Source organism: Polypterus senegalus, chromosome 1 (assembly GCF_016835505.1).
Source record: "Polypterus senegalus isolate Bchr_013 chromosome 1, ASM1683550v1, whole genome shotgun sequence".
Lineage (NCBI taxonomy): Eukaryota > Metazoa > Chordata > Cladistia > Polypteriformes > Polypteridae > Polypterus > Polypterus senegalus.
Window position 1 is genome coordinate 159,150,508 of NC_053154.1, and position 16,959 is coordinate 159,167,466.

The following is a 16,959-nucleotide window of genomic DNA, read 5'->3' on the forward strand; positions in this document are numbered from 1 at the left end:
TTTGACTTTTCTTTAAATGCACCTTGGGGCCGTCACAAAAAGTAATTTCTTTGAGTTACACAATGACAATAAAGTGCTTGAACTTGATTGGTCTGTGCCGACAGGGATTGTAAGAGGCTCAGATATTACAATATTTCTCTGATTCATCCTTTTCAGTGTTATCCCTCATGACTTTCTTGATAGGTGCTTAGTGTTGCACGTTTATTTGACATTCACTACTCAAATAGTGAGCGCCAGTTATTAAATATTCTTGTTGCCAATAGAAAAAGGCTGTGGAAATATTAGGGTGTAACTTATTCTTTATTTCTAGATTCATTTATGTGTAGGTTTAAAAATTAGTGCAATCAGGCCATTATACTTTTTATTTAAAATTTTTTTTGTTGCTTTTAGAGTGTAACATAACACCATGTAAAATTATTTAATTTAGTTCAAAGTATGTCTGCAAAGAATATAAAAACCAAATGTAAAAAAAAATTCATCCAACCACCTGTTTTCTGAACCTTCTCATCCTGTTTCAGGGATGCTGGCAACCAAAGGTTTGTTTTGTCAGTTTTAGGGACTGTGTTATCTTAGAGCAGTGCAGAGTTTGTAAGTCTATGTAAAGCTTTCTGAAATGTAAAGATCTGTTGTATTGTTGGTAAAACTGTGTTCAAAACTCAAAAAAATAGCTTGGGGTAGAAATCTAGATGGGGGCGTGAGAAGAAGCTACATAAGAAGACTGGAAACGCTATTGTGAGCACACAGGTAGGTCATCAAAAAAGTGCAGATATCGGAGAAGTGGACTTGGGTTTCCCTAAATCTGTGGCAATAGCACCTCTCTCGTAAGTACTTAACTATTAAATGATACTATATTTGGTTTACTTTTATAGATGAAGTAAGAGCTAAAGCCACTAGTAAGGAGTACTATGTGGTAGCTTCAGGACTTGTTGGATTTCTTGAACTGTCACACAATACCCACATAGTGACATGGTTATACACAGGGCATCCTGTCTACGATAACTGTGACTCCCTGTTACCCTGTCATGGATTAAGCTTGATTGAAAAATATATGATCGGATGAATCACGACTCATGATGGAAAGAGTGTATGGGACTGCAGCCCAGCCGCAAAGTTTGGTTTAGGTAGAATGCACTTAGGGTGATGACACCCTAACAAGACATCAGCTCAGCATCAAAAAAAAAGGAGGAAGAAAAATCTGACAGACTATAAGCTGCACTCTGTCAGCTACAGTACATCTGTGCTTTCATCCTAATGCAATACAAACCAAGGGCTGTTTTTTACCTGCTCCAATAATTGGTCTGTTACATCCTCAGCCATGTCAGATATCCATCTATACACAGTGGTGTCTGACAAAGGGACAGTGTCAATTTTACAGGCAGCTTCCTCACCAAGCAATTCCCGAACTATATCTTTGGTCACCGGTAATATCTGATCTTCTCCAACTGTGTGAGCTTTTTCGTAGTGGCAATGGGATATGACAGCAAAAAAGACACCTTCAGTGCCCTCTCTGAAACCATTGTTTGCCGTGTGAAAGTGCTCATTTGTTTCACAAGCAGGGCTGCTTTCCTTAGGAAGACGTCAACATGTTGCCCAACATCAACTGGATACTTTTGTCCTAGATCTCTATTTTAATTTAGATGGCTTTAGACATTTGTTTGGCAGAATTTCCTGACAAAGAAAGCATTTGGGGTAATCAAGTCCATCCTTTTTCTTAACCAGCACAAATCCAAACTCTATGTATGAAACTTCACACTTTCTAGATTTTGATTCTGCTTTAGAGTATGACTCAGAACCAAAAGATGGGTTTTCTTTGGAATATTTCCTTTTTAAAAAACAGTCCACCACTACGCATATTTTAGCACTCAATGCACTCAACGCACTAGCTTTGTGTGAACGGCTCTAACACCACAATGCAATGTGTCATCGTCTATGGTATCCTTCATGTAGCATTTGAAAAACATGTTTATTAATGGGCGTAACTGGCAAGTGCATGAATGAAGTGACGATATTATTAAAACACAAACTACAAAAATGCTTTATTATTTAAAACTTTTTAAATAATAAAATCTTATGATTTTTTTTCCACAGACCCACTGACATATTTCTGTGGAATCCAATGGGGCCATAGACATCAGGTTGGGAACCACTGTCATAAGGGAAGCTGTGGAGTCATGGAGTACCGCCAGTAATAAAAGACTAAAAACGTACACTTTATACATCCACTTTGAACGAGCAGAAGTTTCAATAAAAGAAAACACATTCCAAGTTTACAGCACATTTGTTAACAGCAAAAGGGATCTGGAAATAATCATTTTATCCCATATTCCTGATACTAATTTTCTTGAAGTAAGGATGCAGTTTTCTATTTGCATGTGTGAAATCAGCGACTTCTTGGGAGAAGATCTGACATAAATACAGAAGTAAATCGACATGGCACCAAACACATGGTCTTTCAAGAGGAAACCACGCCCCCAGGGAAGAGGAAGACAAGTGCTGAGGTCACACACACAGCTGGTCTCCTTTCAAAATGGCTGAATCTCATGTTGGTGTTGTTTGAAAATGACATGTATATGCTATTTTACAATCTGCACGTAATCAAAGATACAGCTCAAAGCTTGATAACTTCCATGCCTTGAAACGATTTACATATTTGGTACGTTTTTAAGCTTTTTTTTGGAGGTGCTCTGTGCCCTATGGCTTCCATTGATGAAAACTCCAGGACAAGCTACAATTTTTTTAATTTATAAAAGCAGCTTAACTATAGAACACGCATTCACATGGAAAATGCATATACAGTGATCTCTCCTTTATTTCGGGGGCTGCGTTCCAGAACCCCCCTGCGAAAGGTGAAAATCTGCGAAGTAAAAACCATATGTTCATATTGTTATTTTTATATATTTTAAGCCCTTAAAACTCTCCGACACTCTTATAAACATTTCCTGCACATTTATACTGCATAAACCCTTTGTATTCCCTTAGATATTAGGTAAGATTCTTTGAAATTGTGTATGTAAATACACTGTTTATATACAGTAAAACCTAAATATTATTTTAAAGATATCGAGAGTCTCGGATATCACATATGTTACAGACATTACGATAGACAGATTGTTTTGGAGCCATAACGAAGGGCTTGACTATGCACAAAGATAAACACAAAAGTAAACTCTTTACACGGTGAAACACGTTGATGCTGAACGAAACGAGACGAGACTTCCTGGTTAAAGCAGCGCAATCGAACTTGGCACTCTGTTGCTCAGCCAGTCAGCACACAGGAACTTAACTTCATGTTCTGATTGGGTAGCGCTCAGCCATCCGCCAATAGCGTCCCTTGTATGAAATCAACTGGGCAAACCAACTGAGGAAGCATGTACAGGAAGTAAAAGACACATTGTCCACAGAAACCCGCAAGCAGCGAAAAATCCGAGGTATATATTTTAAGATATGCTTACATTTAAAATCCACGATAGAGTGAAGCCGCGAAAGTCAAAGCGCGATATAGCGAGGGATTGATGTATATACCATGTTTGTGAAGAAATATCTTTGACTTGAAAAATACTGAAAATATCCTTTAAGTACGTCTCGGAAGATGTGCAAGCTGATGAATTAGTCATTGATGGGCAAGTATTGGAGGTCAAAGGTAATTTAGGTAGTTTAACCTGGGAACAAGCACAGCTTTATTACAATAGGCAAATGGATGAAGAATACAACATGACATTTAGGAACACCAAAAAACAAATGCAAAAGAATGACAATGACAATCATACAGTAAATAAGCATTGAACTCTCATTTTAAGATATCTTTTATTACAGAAAAAAGCCCAAACAAAACCCAAAAAATAAATAAAGAGCAAAAAAGCAAGCTTCAATGAAAGGTTTGCAAACTAAGTGGGGAATATGGCTGAAACAGTAGCTTGAGAAGCTGATACAAAATGTAGAGTAAAACATCACCCTATTCCAAATCAGGCCTCTCTTAAGTTATGAAAGGATCCCACAGATGAAGAAGCAGTTTCAACTTAATATTTTAAAACTAATAAAATAAAGAGTAATAAATGTCTACACAAACAATGAAATATTATTTCAATACAGCAAAGAAAAGATTTCAGTGGTACAAGTTATTGCTAAAGCCATTTCACAGATACCACGCATGACTTTTAAAATCAGAATTATTGTTTTTTTTCAATATAAATATTCAAAATGTGCAAACATTACGTGTCAACCCATTCAAGCCAGCTGCACAGTCTTTCTAACGGGACAGAACATTTTCAGTATATAAGAAATAGGAGATAGTTTGGAAAATGACCTTCACATATCACAAGTAGCAACTTTTTAACAGAAGCAATGGGCATAACCACAAACATAAGAAGGAATCAGTTAGTCACTGAGGTCTGAAAACAACTGGACAGTCAATTCTGTTTCACATTGCTTAAAGAAGAAGAATAACAATAACAAACAATTGCAATCTGCTGTTAGAAAGTATAATGTGACACGGTCAAAGTTCTACCTGACTTACAGGAACTTTCATTTATTTTGCCGTTTTGTTTTATTTCAAGGGCAATAACACAGGCCATGCACACATAGCTGAGACTACTCTTTTGTCATGATAGAAGAGGCAGCTCCTGCAACTGGAAAAGGAAGAAAAAGAAAGAAAGAAAGAAAGAAAGAATCTTATGTGTGATTTGTGTGCGCATTCCCAATTTCTGTGCAGAAAACATATTTCAAGTATAAAATTAAAAAAGGGCAGATGATCACTCCATTAAAGAAGAAGCACATTTCAGAAAGAGAGGGAAACAGTAGAAAACTAACATATGCTGTGAAACCTGTGCAAATGCATGTAATGGCACATGGATTCATGCATTTTTAATTGCAATATTGCTTTCTTAAACTGGATTTACTGATGTGAATAATATATATATATATATTTTTTTTACAGTGGAAAAAAGATGTTGCTCAAACAATATCTTCTAGGAACTGGAATTTTTAAGAAGATGGACAGAAGTGCAAGTGACAGTGACACTATGTCCTAAACAGAGATGTAACTCTCCACTGATGTAAGAGAAAGGTAAAAGACCATTCAGTCAAGCGTGTTGTGAAACTCCAATCCTGGACTATTATCATAATAATATGCATTCATTCACTCATTCCTTTTTGTTCGTTCATTCATTTCATTTTTTTCATCGGCAACTGCACACATCTGATGCTTCATGGGTCCTCCAGGAACATCTAAAGTGTGTTAGTTAGGTTGAAATCTAAGCACATTTCCACTCATAAATGCAGCAAATTAGAAGGCCAAATAAAAGAGGAAAAGAGATCTCCTTAGAGTTTTGTTCCTGGTCTCATAATAACACACATACAATAAGGAAACAATCTAAGGTGCCAGTGATGTCATTTCCTTTGGTTCAGTCCACTCTGCATCCTTTAAGGTGCCTACCTAGCTTCTTCATGCACTCAGGTCTGCATTTATTCTTTATAAGGCTTGTGCCAACCATCACACCAGCCCTTTCACCTCTTCACCAAGAAACATTCGCCATCTTCTGAGTTAGTGTGTCAACTGAGAGAGCCAGGCTCACTCAAAACACGGAGAGGAGAAAGACAAAGTGAAGAACTGAGGTAGGTTACAAAAGAGGAAGCGCAACACACATCTCTTTTCTTTTTTATTTACTGCAACAACATCCTAAAACACAGGAAGCCATGTTTGCAGCTATCGTTCAGAAAGAACAACGACAAAAAGTAATGTTTCTTTGAAGCGCACCAGGGATGTCTAATAACATTTATATATTTACTGTACATTTGCTGTTTAAATGGTTATCCTAGAAAACAAAATGCAACTGAAATCATTCTGGCCAACTTTTGGCACATAGGGAAGTCAGGAATATGACCATTGGCTTACTGCCGTCCTGATTCCTACCTGTTCCAGAAATACTGATATGTCTCTATTTTAAATTATGGGCACTTTTCTTTAAAAAAATGCAACCACACAAATGATTTTCTTCATAAACAGCAGTCATAATGATTAGCCTTTTCCTTGCACATGTCTTTTTTGTGCTCCTGTATCTTCTCAGTGTCTTCATGGCTCAGACTCTCTCCTACTGGCTTATCAGCAAAAGGCACCAGGAGCAAATGGACACAGCAGTAACACACAACCTGTAGCTCAGAAGATTTGACAATGGAGCTTCCCAACACAAATGTGCAGAAGAAGGGAGCCAAACACATTTTTTTAACTGATGTACACTCCATGTTGTATTTAAAATTCAAAATAATTAACTATCTTCTTATTTGCACACTTCCATTATATATATATTTTTTATTATTTGTCTTCTGCTATTTGCTGAGGTCACACAACACAATGATGTATTTGCTTACACCCCATTTAATTCTTGTAGCATTACACTTGATCTACAGTCTGTTATATTCGTATCCATTCCACAAAAATGTAAAAAAATAAATAAGACCCTTCCCACCCTCTGAACAAATGAAAACCATAAAATGAGGAGGAATGTGGAATGCCACTCAAGACAGGAGCAGCCAATATCCAGATCTGCAGAACAGAGGTGCTGTTATTCTCTGTCTTGCATGTTGGACTGTCATTGAAATTGGGGACTAGGTCCCATATCAGACAGGGGATAAGGCTCCAGGCTCACAGGCCGTGCAATTATTTTAGGGAATCATGGCATCATGATGTCCAAATTGCCCTTTTAGATTTTAGAAATTCACATTTAGGAAGATCTCAAGATTTGTTTTTTTTGTTTTAATACATAACAGATATACCAAATGAATGTTTTTCCTTGCTGACAATTCCATTTCTTGCTTCTTTTGTGTGTGTTACCAGTTCATCATAGAGTTTCTGTTAAGAGTCATGAAGAACACCTGGCTACTTCCTCCAGAACGAACTGAAGCAAAGAAAACCTAAAGGGGACAAAATGTCATAACAATATGAAAAGCTTGTTCAATTGTCACTACTTCCAACAAGCATGTGTGCCACATAGTAACAACAAAAATATCACATCATTCACTCATCACATTGACAACTTCTTTTATGAAGAAGGCCTTCTTTGGTTGACAACAAAATTAAAAAGAAGAATTGTTCCCGATACATCTCTTCTTGGTGGAACTGCTTTGGAATCACACCCCTGGGACAGCTGCTTGGAGGCTGCACCTGTGGAAATCTTTACAAAGATCACAACCTCTAAATGAGGAAAGAATCACACATTTAGGCAAACTATGTAGTCGTTTTGGCCAGCAAATAGAGGAGAGGGCATACCTTGCATAGAAGGACTAGAGTACTTGAGCCAAAAATGACGGGAATATCATTCCAAAGACATTTCTTTGAGAATTGGGCTTTGGGGACATCATGGATCATGGAGATCACTATTTAGAAATAGTACCTACTAGCCAACCCGCGGCATAGCATACGCCATATCATTATCAACGTGAACAGTCAACGTGACTCATAGCTGCATGTGGACTGTAGCACAGACCAAAGCGAGTGAGGATGTGTTTGGTGACGTGTTGGGGGCGGGCACATGAGCAAGCAGTGTGCATGTCTCAAGAGCAAGAGTGGACACGGGAGGAGGGTGAGTTTTTAAGCACAAACATAGTTAATTGTACCATAGAATGTACAGCGTAATAGTAAACTAAATGTAAAAACATTGAATAACACTGAGAAAACCTTGAACAACAGAGAAAACTAACACTGCAAGAGTTTGCACTATGGCGCTACGAACCGCTCGCTAAAAACACTTTTTTTAATGACTTTTAAGCACAGGGAAAAAATGAACATTTGAAAAATCCATAATTTAATTAACAACCAAGAAAAGTAACATTGCAACAATGCACACACACGCCTGTGTGTGTGTGTCTCTCTTGTGTGTGCCTGTGTGTGTGTGTGCCTGTCTCGCGCACCTGTGTCTTTGTGTCTCTCTCTCACGCGCCCGTGTGTCTCTCTCGCGCGCCTGTGTGTGTGTCTCTCTCATGTGGACTGTAGCACAGACGATAGCGACTGAGGCTGTGTTTGGTGAGGTGTTCCATGCAGGCACATAAGCAGGCAGTGCACATGCCTCAAGAGCGACGGTGTACGCAGGAGGAGGGTTACAGTTGGTGGGCGGGGCTCTGTTGTGTGTATCCCATGGCGTGGGAGGAGGGTTACAGTTGGTGGGCGGGGCTCTGTCGAGCATATCCCATGGTCTTAGAGTTGGCAGGCGTGGCTCTCTGTCTTGCTTGCCCTTAGTGAATTATATATATATACTAGACATTAAGCCCGTTACAATAACGGGCGGTAGAACAGTATTGCATAAACATTATTAGGAACAGTCTATATTAAATGGCAAGGGACCTTGACCTCATTCTGTTTGTTGTCTTAATTTTTTTCTTAAAAATATTTTTGCAAGAAGCCTAAAGTAAAATAATATTAAAAATAAAATAGAAACGTATATGACAATACAGTAAGTATAATTAATATTGCCTAAGTGTAAAACTTTATAACAATCTGTAATACACAATATCTGAAGAAGATATTTAGGAAAATGTTATTTTTTTACCTCAGGAAATTTTTCAATAAAATTTCATTATAGACAACATTTTTTGTAAACACTCTTGTTCAGGACCATCTACAACGTTGACAACAACATCTGTAAAACTTCTAACTCTTGATAATGCAACATATAACTGACCGTGGCTGCATACTGGTTCTGGCAAGTAAATGGCAACTTTTTCTAAGGTTTGCCCTTGAGCTTTATTAATTGTTATGGCAAAGGCTAATGTAACTGGAAATTGTCACCTTCTTATGGTAAAGGGTAAATTAGCAGAGGATAGAGCCAAATCAATACGGGGAATATACTGACGCTCATTTTCTTTTTTACAATCGATCTATTTGCTCGTATTTTTCTTTGTCTTTCAGCCTTTCTTTTGTTGATGTTTACTTGCTGAGCTGACCGTTCTTCCAGGAGATGTTGCTTATATACGATTTGAGTGTCTGTGTCTTTTGTCCTACTTGACATGTCCTTTTTTTGGGTGGCATGTTGTTAGTAGATAGTTAGTTAGTAAACATGCACAGGGCAGTATGTGTGGCGTCTCCCCAGCAATGGATTTTATGTGCACGGCCGTGACTACCCAATCAGCATTTTCCCCAGCAATGCTGTCCTTTATTTGCTTATCATGCGCGGCTACGCCATTCACTGTGTGCCCAGCTTCCAGTGTGTGTGTGTCCACGGTCTCCCCAGCAATGATGTCCTTTATTTGCTTATCATGCGCGGTCGAGGCTATGCCATTCAATGTGTGCTCAGCTTCCAGTGTGTGTGCGTCCATGATGCCGGTCGTGCTGTCGCACCGAGCCTCGCGCATGTGCACTTCACCAAAAGACACACACATGGACACCTGGACGCACACAGGGGTTTTATTAAAGAGGATAAGGATCTAGAAATGTCTGAAAACACCCTTGTGCTTTTTATGCTATACAATTTCATTAGAAATATCTATTAGAATTTAATATTTTTGACTTTTTTTCTAATTTTACTACATTTTTCAATTCATGTATTGCCTGCCAGCGACATCTTTGGAGATTTGCATCTGCCTGCTGAAAGTTACGCCACATGCATAATTAGGCACCTACATGAATTTGGTGGCACATGACATCAAGAATGCCATTTTATAAATAAAATCACGATCTCTTGATGTATATTGTACAAAGATAACCATATTTAAAAAGTGTAAAATTCAGTTAGCACTTAATATGGTAATAAAAGAATACAATGAGAATTTTTTTTCAGCATTGCTAAAAAAAGATAATGATTTTGGTTTTGTTCTTCTGTTTCTGGTTACTCAGTTTTTTATTTTCTGGAAATGACTCTTGCTTTGCCCAATGTTTTAGTTTTTATATTTATGCCTATAAAAATAATATTCTTTACATCTAAAGATTTTTCCTAATCTGTAGTCTATTGAATCCTGCAAATTAAGTAATTAATTCCTAAGGAATGTCAATGAGGAATGCTTAAAGAAGGGTCCTAGCAAGTGCTACGGTACGTCCATTTGTCCTTTAGTCACCTGGTGGTTTTCAGTTTTCATTTATGCTTTGATTTACCTTGTCATACATAAAAATGAAAGGAATACTGTGGTTAAAAAAATGATAATTGTGTTTTTATCTAATGATGGCTAAGAAAAATATCTAATATCATGTTTTCATGAAGAAGACACATATAAAGTTGTTATTTATCCATCCATTATCCAACCCACTATATCCTATCTACAGGGTCATGGGGGTCTGCTGGAGCCAATCCCAGCCAACACAGGGTGCAAGGCAGAAAACAAACCCTGGGCAGGGCGCCAGCCCACTGCAAAGTTGTTATTAATGGAAAGAGAATTCATTTAAAACTGATGTCAGAAAGCATTTGTTTAAAAATAAAAGTCAAGCTTGTCATGTACTTGAAGCAGAATCCTTCACAAACCCGGATGAGATATTGGAACAACTTGTCCATTAGCCAACCAACTGAGCTTGATGGACTCTTGTTTGTCAAATGTCTTATGTGTCTTAAAAACCTACCTATGTTATATTTCAGTTTTTTAATAACTAAACACATGCAACAATGACCATTCGAATTCTGAAGGCATTTTAAGCATAATAGTGCTGCATGATTTAACATAAGAGTAACTTTTATCAATGAAGAGAAAAAAGAAAACATGTAAAAAATGTCTGGGAATCATGGGGTTAGATATTCATGGAAGGAAGGTTTAGATCATGAAAAAACTATTATACTTTGGGCAAATTAATTTCCTATATAATTAGATGAGAAATGCCTCAAAGAGGATTCACTACATATCTAGATGAGGTGAAAAAGTGCTACATCTTGCCTGGAGCATTATCTTCAAAGTAATGAAAAATGTAAAAGTGAAATATTAAAAAGACAGAAAAAAAACACTTTTGCCAGTGTACAGACATCTTAGTTTATAATCCCCAGAAAAGAAGAGGAATGTGGCTCACATTGAGTCTACTTGCCTTGTCATTTCTCTCACAGAGGAATTTTAATCGCTGAGCTCGCTTGTGCATGAAAACTCCATCGAGGTGTCCCGTCTCCACTGAGCGGATCTCAATGGCCTTCTCTCCCCAGCCCATGATCTGACTGGAATGGATGTAGGCTGAAAAGATAAAAGGCACAATGAAGACAAAACCTAATGGGCTTTCAACCCCTGGTCAACGACTTCTGACGTCACACACCAGCCAAAACCGGCTCAGCAAAGCAACCCAAACTAGGAGGTGATTATTGCAGCAGTTTCTGGTGCATAAACTGAGAAAGCACATGTGTGAAAAACAGAAGAGCAAAGAAGAAAAAACCTGGCTTTACATCATGGTTACCTGGAAGAAAGAAACTCCACTGGCAAACACATAAAGAGCATTTAAAAGTTACCTGTGGCTTTAGGTATCCAGGCCCACACAGAAAGGGCTACTGTACATACTGTACAAGTGTATAAATGTAAAGAGGATACAGTCACAATGGTTTACTCTGAAGTTCAGTACTGTCCGTCCAATAAGTGCTTGCCAAACTACTGCAGTCTGAGGTGAGCTGGTCATTGGGCAAATGCACATGCCTAGTCAGACCTGTCTGAATGTCCGCACAGTTTTAAGAAGCATGTCTGTGGGCTCTTCATGTCCACTGTAGGGAGCTACCAGGAAATCAGTTGATTCCTTGATGACAAAACCACTGCTGATTAAACACATGAACCACAAGATGCTGTGTTTTTGTTCGACTAATGTTTTAGCATATCTAGTATGCTCGTGATCTGGTACAGGCAATTTTTGTCTATCATGTAAGTTTTGGCAATTTGTGCCACCACATCAGTAAGAAATAAAAGAACAGAAGTTGTCCCAAATCAGGCTGATTCATACCTGCTGCTTAATTGCATGAGCGTACTAATAGTGTAATGTGGCATGGTATTTATTCTATATACTGATAGTGGAAAGCAGCTTTATATTTACTCTGCCTAATTAAGCAAACTACACATGAGTGGCTATCTAGCTATTCCTCAAAATAACAACTGTGAACACACCCATCAGAGCACAGCAAAATGAATTTTAACACAAAACCTTGATATATCCATTGATACCCAGTTTATCTGGAGTTGGCCAATATGGTGAGGTAGTGGTTAGCATTTGTGCATCACAGATCCAGTATCCCAAGCATGGGTTTTTCTCTGGGCATTCTAATCTTCATTCTAAGTCTCCAAAAACAAGTGGATTCTAAATTGGCCTTATGAGTGAGTCTGGGTGTGTGCGCAAGTGAGCCCCGCAATAGACTGGTGGTCCATCCAAAATTGTTTCCTGCCAGAATAAAATCAAAGTATCCATATTGCTGGATCAGATTAAGCAAATTTGTAAATGTTCTTTCATTTCAGATGTCAGTGATGTTAGTAACACTTAATTAAGAAAATAAAGCACAGAGGACTTTCACAAAAACTAACCAATCTCTTACACATACAAGTCACAAACACTTTTTCCTTTACCTGAGTCACCCATGCATAAGATGTAGGAATTGGATTACAGCCTCCTCATGCTTTTAAAATCTTAAAAATACTCCTATGGTATTTTTGAAATACAAAAATATCCATCTTAACAAGGATAAGTGTCTATGTGTCTGTCTGTGAGGTCATCTGGTTACCATGCCTATATTATTCCAATAGACAGTGAATTACAAACATTTTTTGTAATAAAAGGAATTGAACTGTATTAGAAACATTAACACTGCTTTTACAAATCCCATACCTAATGGCATATACCCGGAAACATGTGAATTGCAGGATGCACTGCAGAACGTTAACGCTGAGGTCTACATCGATTACTTAGATTTCCACCAGTCTTGGATGGGTAGCACAGCTAGTCTTTTCAATAAATAGATAATCTGAAAATATCAATAAATAAAGGGCACCTTCAAATAATCTGGAGGTACGTGATTATTCCTAAAAAGTGAGACAGAAAACTGAATATGTGACATATGAATATTAACCCTATACAAATGTAAAATATTATGCATAAGATGTTATCATATGCATGTGCATAGGCAACAGTTTAATGGCTCAGGTGATAGTAATGACCCACAGAACCATCAGTTCACGCTCTGGTTTAATGACATCTCTCTTCCTACCCTCTGGAGAACATAAGCCTCACCACCACTACATTGTTGAAGTCATTTCCAATGTCTGTCCTCTTCAATCCTCCCCTTCCTGTTAAAGACCTATTTAACCAAGGAGGCCACTACACTACTTCAGTTGTTTTGAACTCATATCTGTGAAGATGTCTCCGCATTGGTTTGCATGTTGAAATCTAATATACGGGATTCATCCAGGGTGGTGCTCGCCAGACCTTTAACTTTGTCACGTCTTTTACAATAAAAAAATACTGAAAAAAAACACCAAGCAGTCTTGAAACATATCAGGGTCTTTCAAAGTGGCCCAATAGTATTTTAAATGTACTACTTATGATGGGGAGAACAGTTTTTACACTATGTTTCAACTGAGCTAATAATCATTGATATTTTAAGTGGCTGGGGATATAAATACAAAAATACAAGATCAAAGGCTTAGATATCAACCTTGCCATCACACTTTTACCCTGGACAGGCACCTTCTTAAGTCTGTACCTCAGTTGCAACAGCAGCAATAATTATACAGCCGGGGGTTATCAGGACCATTTGAGGACATGCCATTTACACTTTTGAACAGTTTGATATTTGAAGTGCACGGTGTTATACTGTAGAGGTTAGTGCTGCTAATTTACAGACCCATACCTTGGTAAAGTCTAACAAACTACACACGTTTTCCTCTTTTTCATTTGAGTTTATCTCTGAGTATTCTGGTTTTCTACCCACATCCCCAAAGACAATGTAGGTTAGGTTAGCTGGTGACACCTTTCAAAAATATGCACCTGTTTGATTGTTTGAACCAAAATCAAAAGTTAACTGCTCTGACATTACGCATGTTACAAAAAGCACAGCATTAAGGTGTGCTGTGCGAGCTCTGCTTGTATCAGTCAGTCATTGTCCCACAGCCCAAAGACATGCTTGTATCAATACTATATATATCTATATATCTACTGTATATATATAAAAATCCTAAGTGCAATGATTTTATGTGACTTTTTATGTCACGTTTCTTGTCACACTTTAAATCGGGTTTATTTTAAAACCTACATATATATGTTTGGTATTCTTTTCAGAATTTAGCTTGAATGTGATGTTGTTAGATTTTCAGATTCTTATTCTGTGTTTAAAATATAAACTAAAATATCAAGAAAGTTGTGAGGTGGCCTACTAGGCTGTAACTGGGGGTTAGGCACCAAAAGCGCCAGAGTGGCTTGTACCATATCTTTAAATACAAGCGCTTTCTGTAATGGAGCGGCTCAACTGAGGAATAGATGGGGGTCTATCGCCCATCCCTGGGTTTGGCGAGCAAAGTGAGCAATGGGCGGAGCCTCCTAGTATATATATATAGTCAAATGAAAAAGTTTGGGAACCCCTCTTAGCCTGCATAATAATTGACTCTACTTTAAACAAAAAAGATAACAGTGGTATGTCTTTCATTTCCTAGGAACATCTGAGTACTGGGGTGTATTCCAAACAAAGATTTTTAGTGAAGCAGTATTTAGTATGAAATTAAATGTGAAAAACTGGCTATGCAAAAATGTGGGTAATTTTGCTGATTTGAATGCATGTAACTGCTCAATACTGATTACTTGCAACACCAAATTGGTTGGATTAGCTTGTTAAGCCTTGAACTTCATAGACAGGTGTGACCAATCATGAGAAAAGGTATTTAAGGTGGTCAATTGCAAGTTGTGCTTCCCTTTGACTCCCCTCTGAAGAGTGACAGCATGGGATCATCAAAGCAACTCGCAAAAGATCTGAAAACAAAGATTGTTCAGTATCATGGTTTAGGGAAAGGCTACAAAAAGTCAGTTTCAACTGTGAGGAATGTAATCAGGAAATGGAGGGCCACAGGCACAGTTACTGTTAAACCCAAGAAAGCCAAGCCAAGAAAAATACAGGAGCGGCATAAGTGCAGGATTGTGAGAATGGTTACAGACAACCCACAGATCACCTCCAAAGACCTGCAAGAACATCTTGCTGCAGATGGTGCACATCTGTACATCGTTCCACAATTTAGTGCAATTTGCACAAAGAACATCTGTATGGCAGGGTGATGAGAAGCCCTTTCTGCACTCATGCCACAAACAGAGTCACTTGTTGTATGCAAATGCTCATTTAGACAAGCCAGATTCATTTTGGAACAAAGTGCTTTGGAGTGATGAAACAAAAATTGAGTTATTTGGTTATAACAAAAAGTGCTTTGCATGGTGGAAGAAGAACACTGCATTCCAAGAAGAACACCTGCTATCTATCTACTGTCAAATTTGGTGGAGGTTCCATCATGCTGTGGGGCTGTGTGGCTAGTTCAGGGACTGGGGCCCTTGTTAAAGTCGAGGGTCGGATGAATTCAACCCAATATTAACTAATTCTTCAGGATAATGTTCAAGCATCAGTCACAAAGTTGAAGTTACGCAGGGGCTGGATATTCCAACAAGACAATGACCCAAAACACAGTTCAAAATCTAAAAAGGCATTCATGGAGAGGGAGAAGTACAATGTTCTGGAATGACCGTCATAGTCCCCTGACTTGAATATCATCGAAAATCTATGGGATGATTTGAAGCAGGCTGTCCATGCTAGGCAGCCATCAAATTTAACTGAACTGGAGAGATTTTGTATGGAAGAATGGTCAAAAATACCTCCATCCAGAATCCAGACACTCATCAAAGGCTATAGGAGGTGTCTAGAGGCTGTTATATTTGCAAATGGAGGCTCAACTAAGTATTGATGTCGTATCTCTATTGGGGTGCCCAGATTTATGCACCTGTCTAATTTTGTCATGATGCATATTGCATATTTTCTGTTAATCCAATAAATTTAATGTCAATGCTGAAATACTACTGTATATACTATTAATGACTCTTCTGTTCCAAGAGAGTACACAAAAGGCAATAAACCCATCCACGCTGAAAATAATTATTTCTGTATTATCTTGAGTAACTTTAATTTTTCAGCATCCTTCTACACATTCTTGTGTTACCTTGCTCTGAGAGCAGCAGCTCCAGATAAATTAGCCTGCATGCCACAGCAGTCCATATAATCGGAGCTTCTTCATGGTGTTACTGACTTTTAAATTGTAAATTTCAAGTTTTCCAGACATCAGGGATTGCTTGAGGGACTGTTTAATGTGTGCTGTCATGCTGAAAAGCCATTAGTATGTAACACAACTCTGTTGTATTTCAACCCCCCCTCACATTTTATTTTTTTACTCACAATGAAGCTTTTTCATGGCTAATCAGGTATTATGTCACTGCTCAACATTTCAATCCCTGGGCTATAGTTTCCTCTAGCATATCCAGTTCACCTTTCCTGACACCGTTACAAGTAACGTTATTGATTGTTGCTGCCCTGATGTGAATTGCTGTCTCTGTTCTGTAAAGAACTAGACAATAATTACCGAAATGTGTGATGGAGATCAAAGACTAATCTGAAAAACTGTTGGTGCTGCAGTTATCTGATGAATAAATGTTTGCCAAGAAGAAACAATGAAAGTTACTAATCGCTTTTACTCACTCAAAAATGCCATCCCCTGTTGTTCTTTCATTACTATATTCTTAGCAAAAGAAAAATTTGGCATGCACTATAAAATTGAATAATTGGTTTGCGGCAAATCAATCTGTGGTTTAAATCTTTTGCTTTTTCTGCCTTTTTTATTCCTCTAATATTTAGTATCATGCATGTATACAGCATGCCATATGAAGTGTGTGATGCTAAAAGCCAAGTGGCATTTTTAAACTTTGTAGCCCTGGCTCTTTCAAAAATCTAAAACTTTGATACAAAATGTAATATACTGTAATCAGTACAAAAAGTACAGCGGAACTCTTATGTGCAT

General features: G+C 37.9%; 1 protein-coding gene across 9 annotated transcripts in view; it reads right to left on the reverse strand.

Annotated features, from left to right (window-relative positions):
• Positions 1-3,644: 3,644 nt before the first annotated feature.
• Positions 3,645-16,959, reverse strand: part of tnika (TRAF2 and NCK interacting kinase a) — a 385,955-nt gene continuing 372,640 nt past the window's right edge. For 4 of the 9 annotated variants that reach the window (XM_039761405.1, XM_039761370.1, XM_039761354.1 and 1 more), the window contains 2 exons: positions 10,988-11,127; positions 3,645-6,906 (listed from right to left, as the gene is read on the reverse strand). In XM_039761405.1, coding sequence (XP_039617339.1) covers positions 6,823-6,906; positions 10,988-11,127 — 224 coding nt within the window. In that variant the 3' untranslated portion in view covers positions 3,645-6,822. Of the gene's footprint in view, positions 6,907-10,972; positions 11,128-16,959 lie in introns of all 9 variants that reach the window. The other 5 variants (XM_039761347.1, XM_039761379.1, XM_039761361.1 and 2 more) reach the window with 3 other exon arrangements.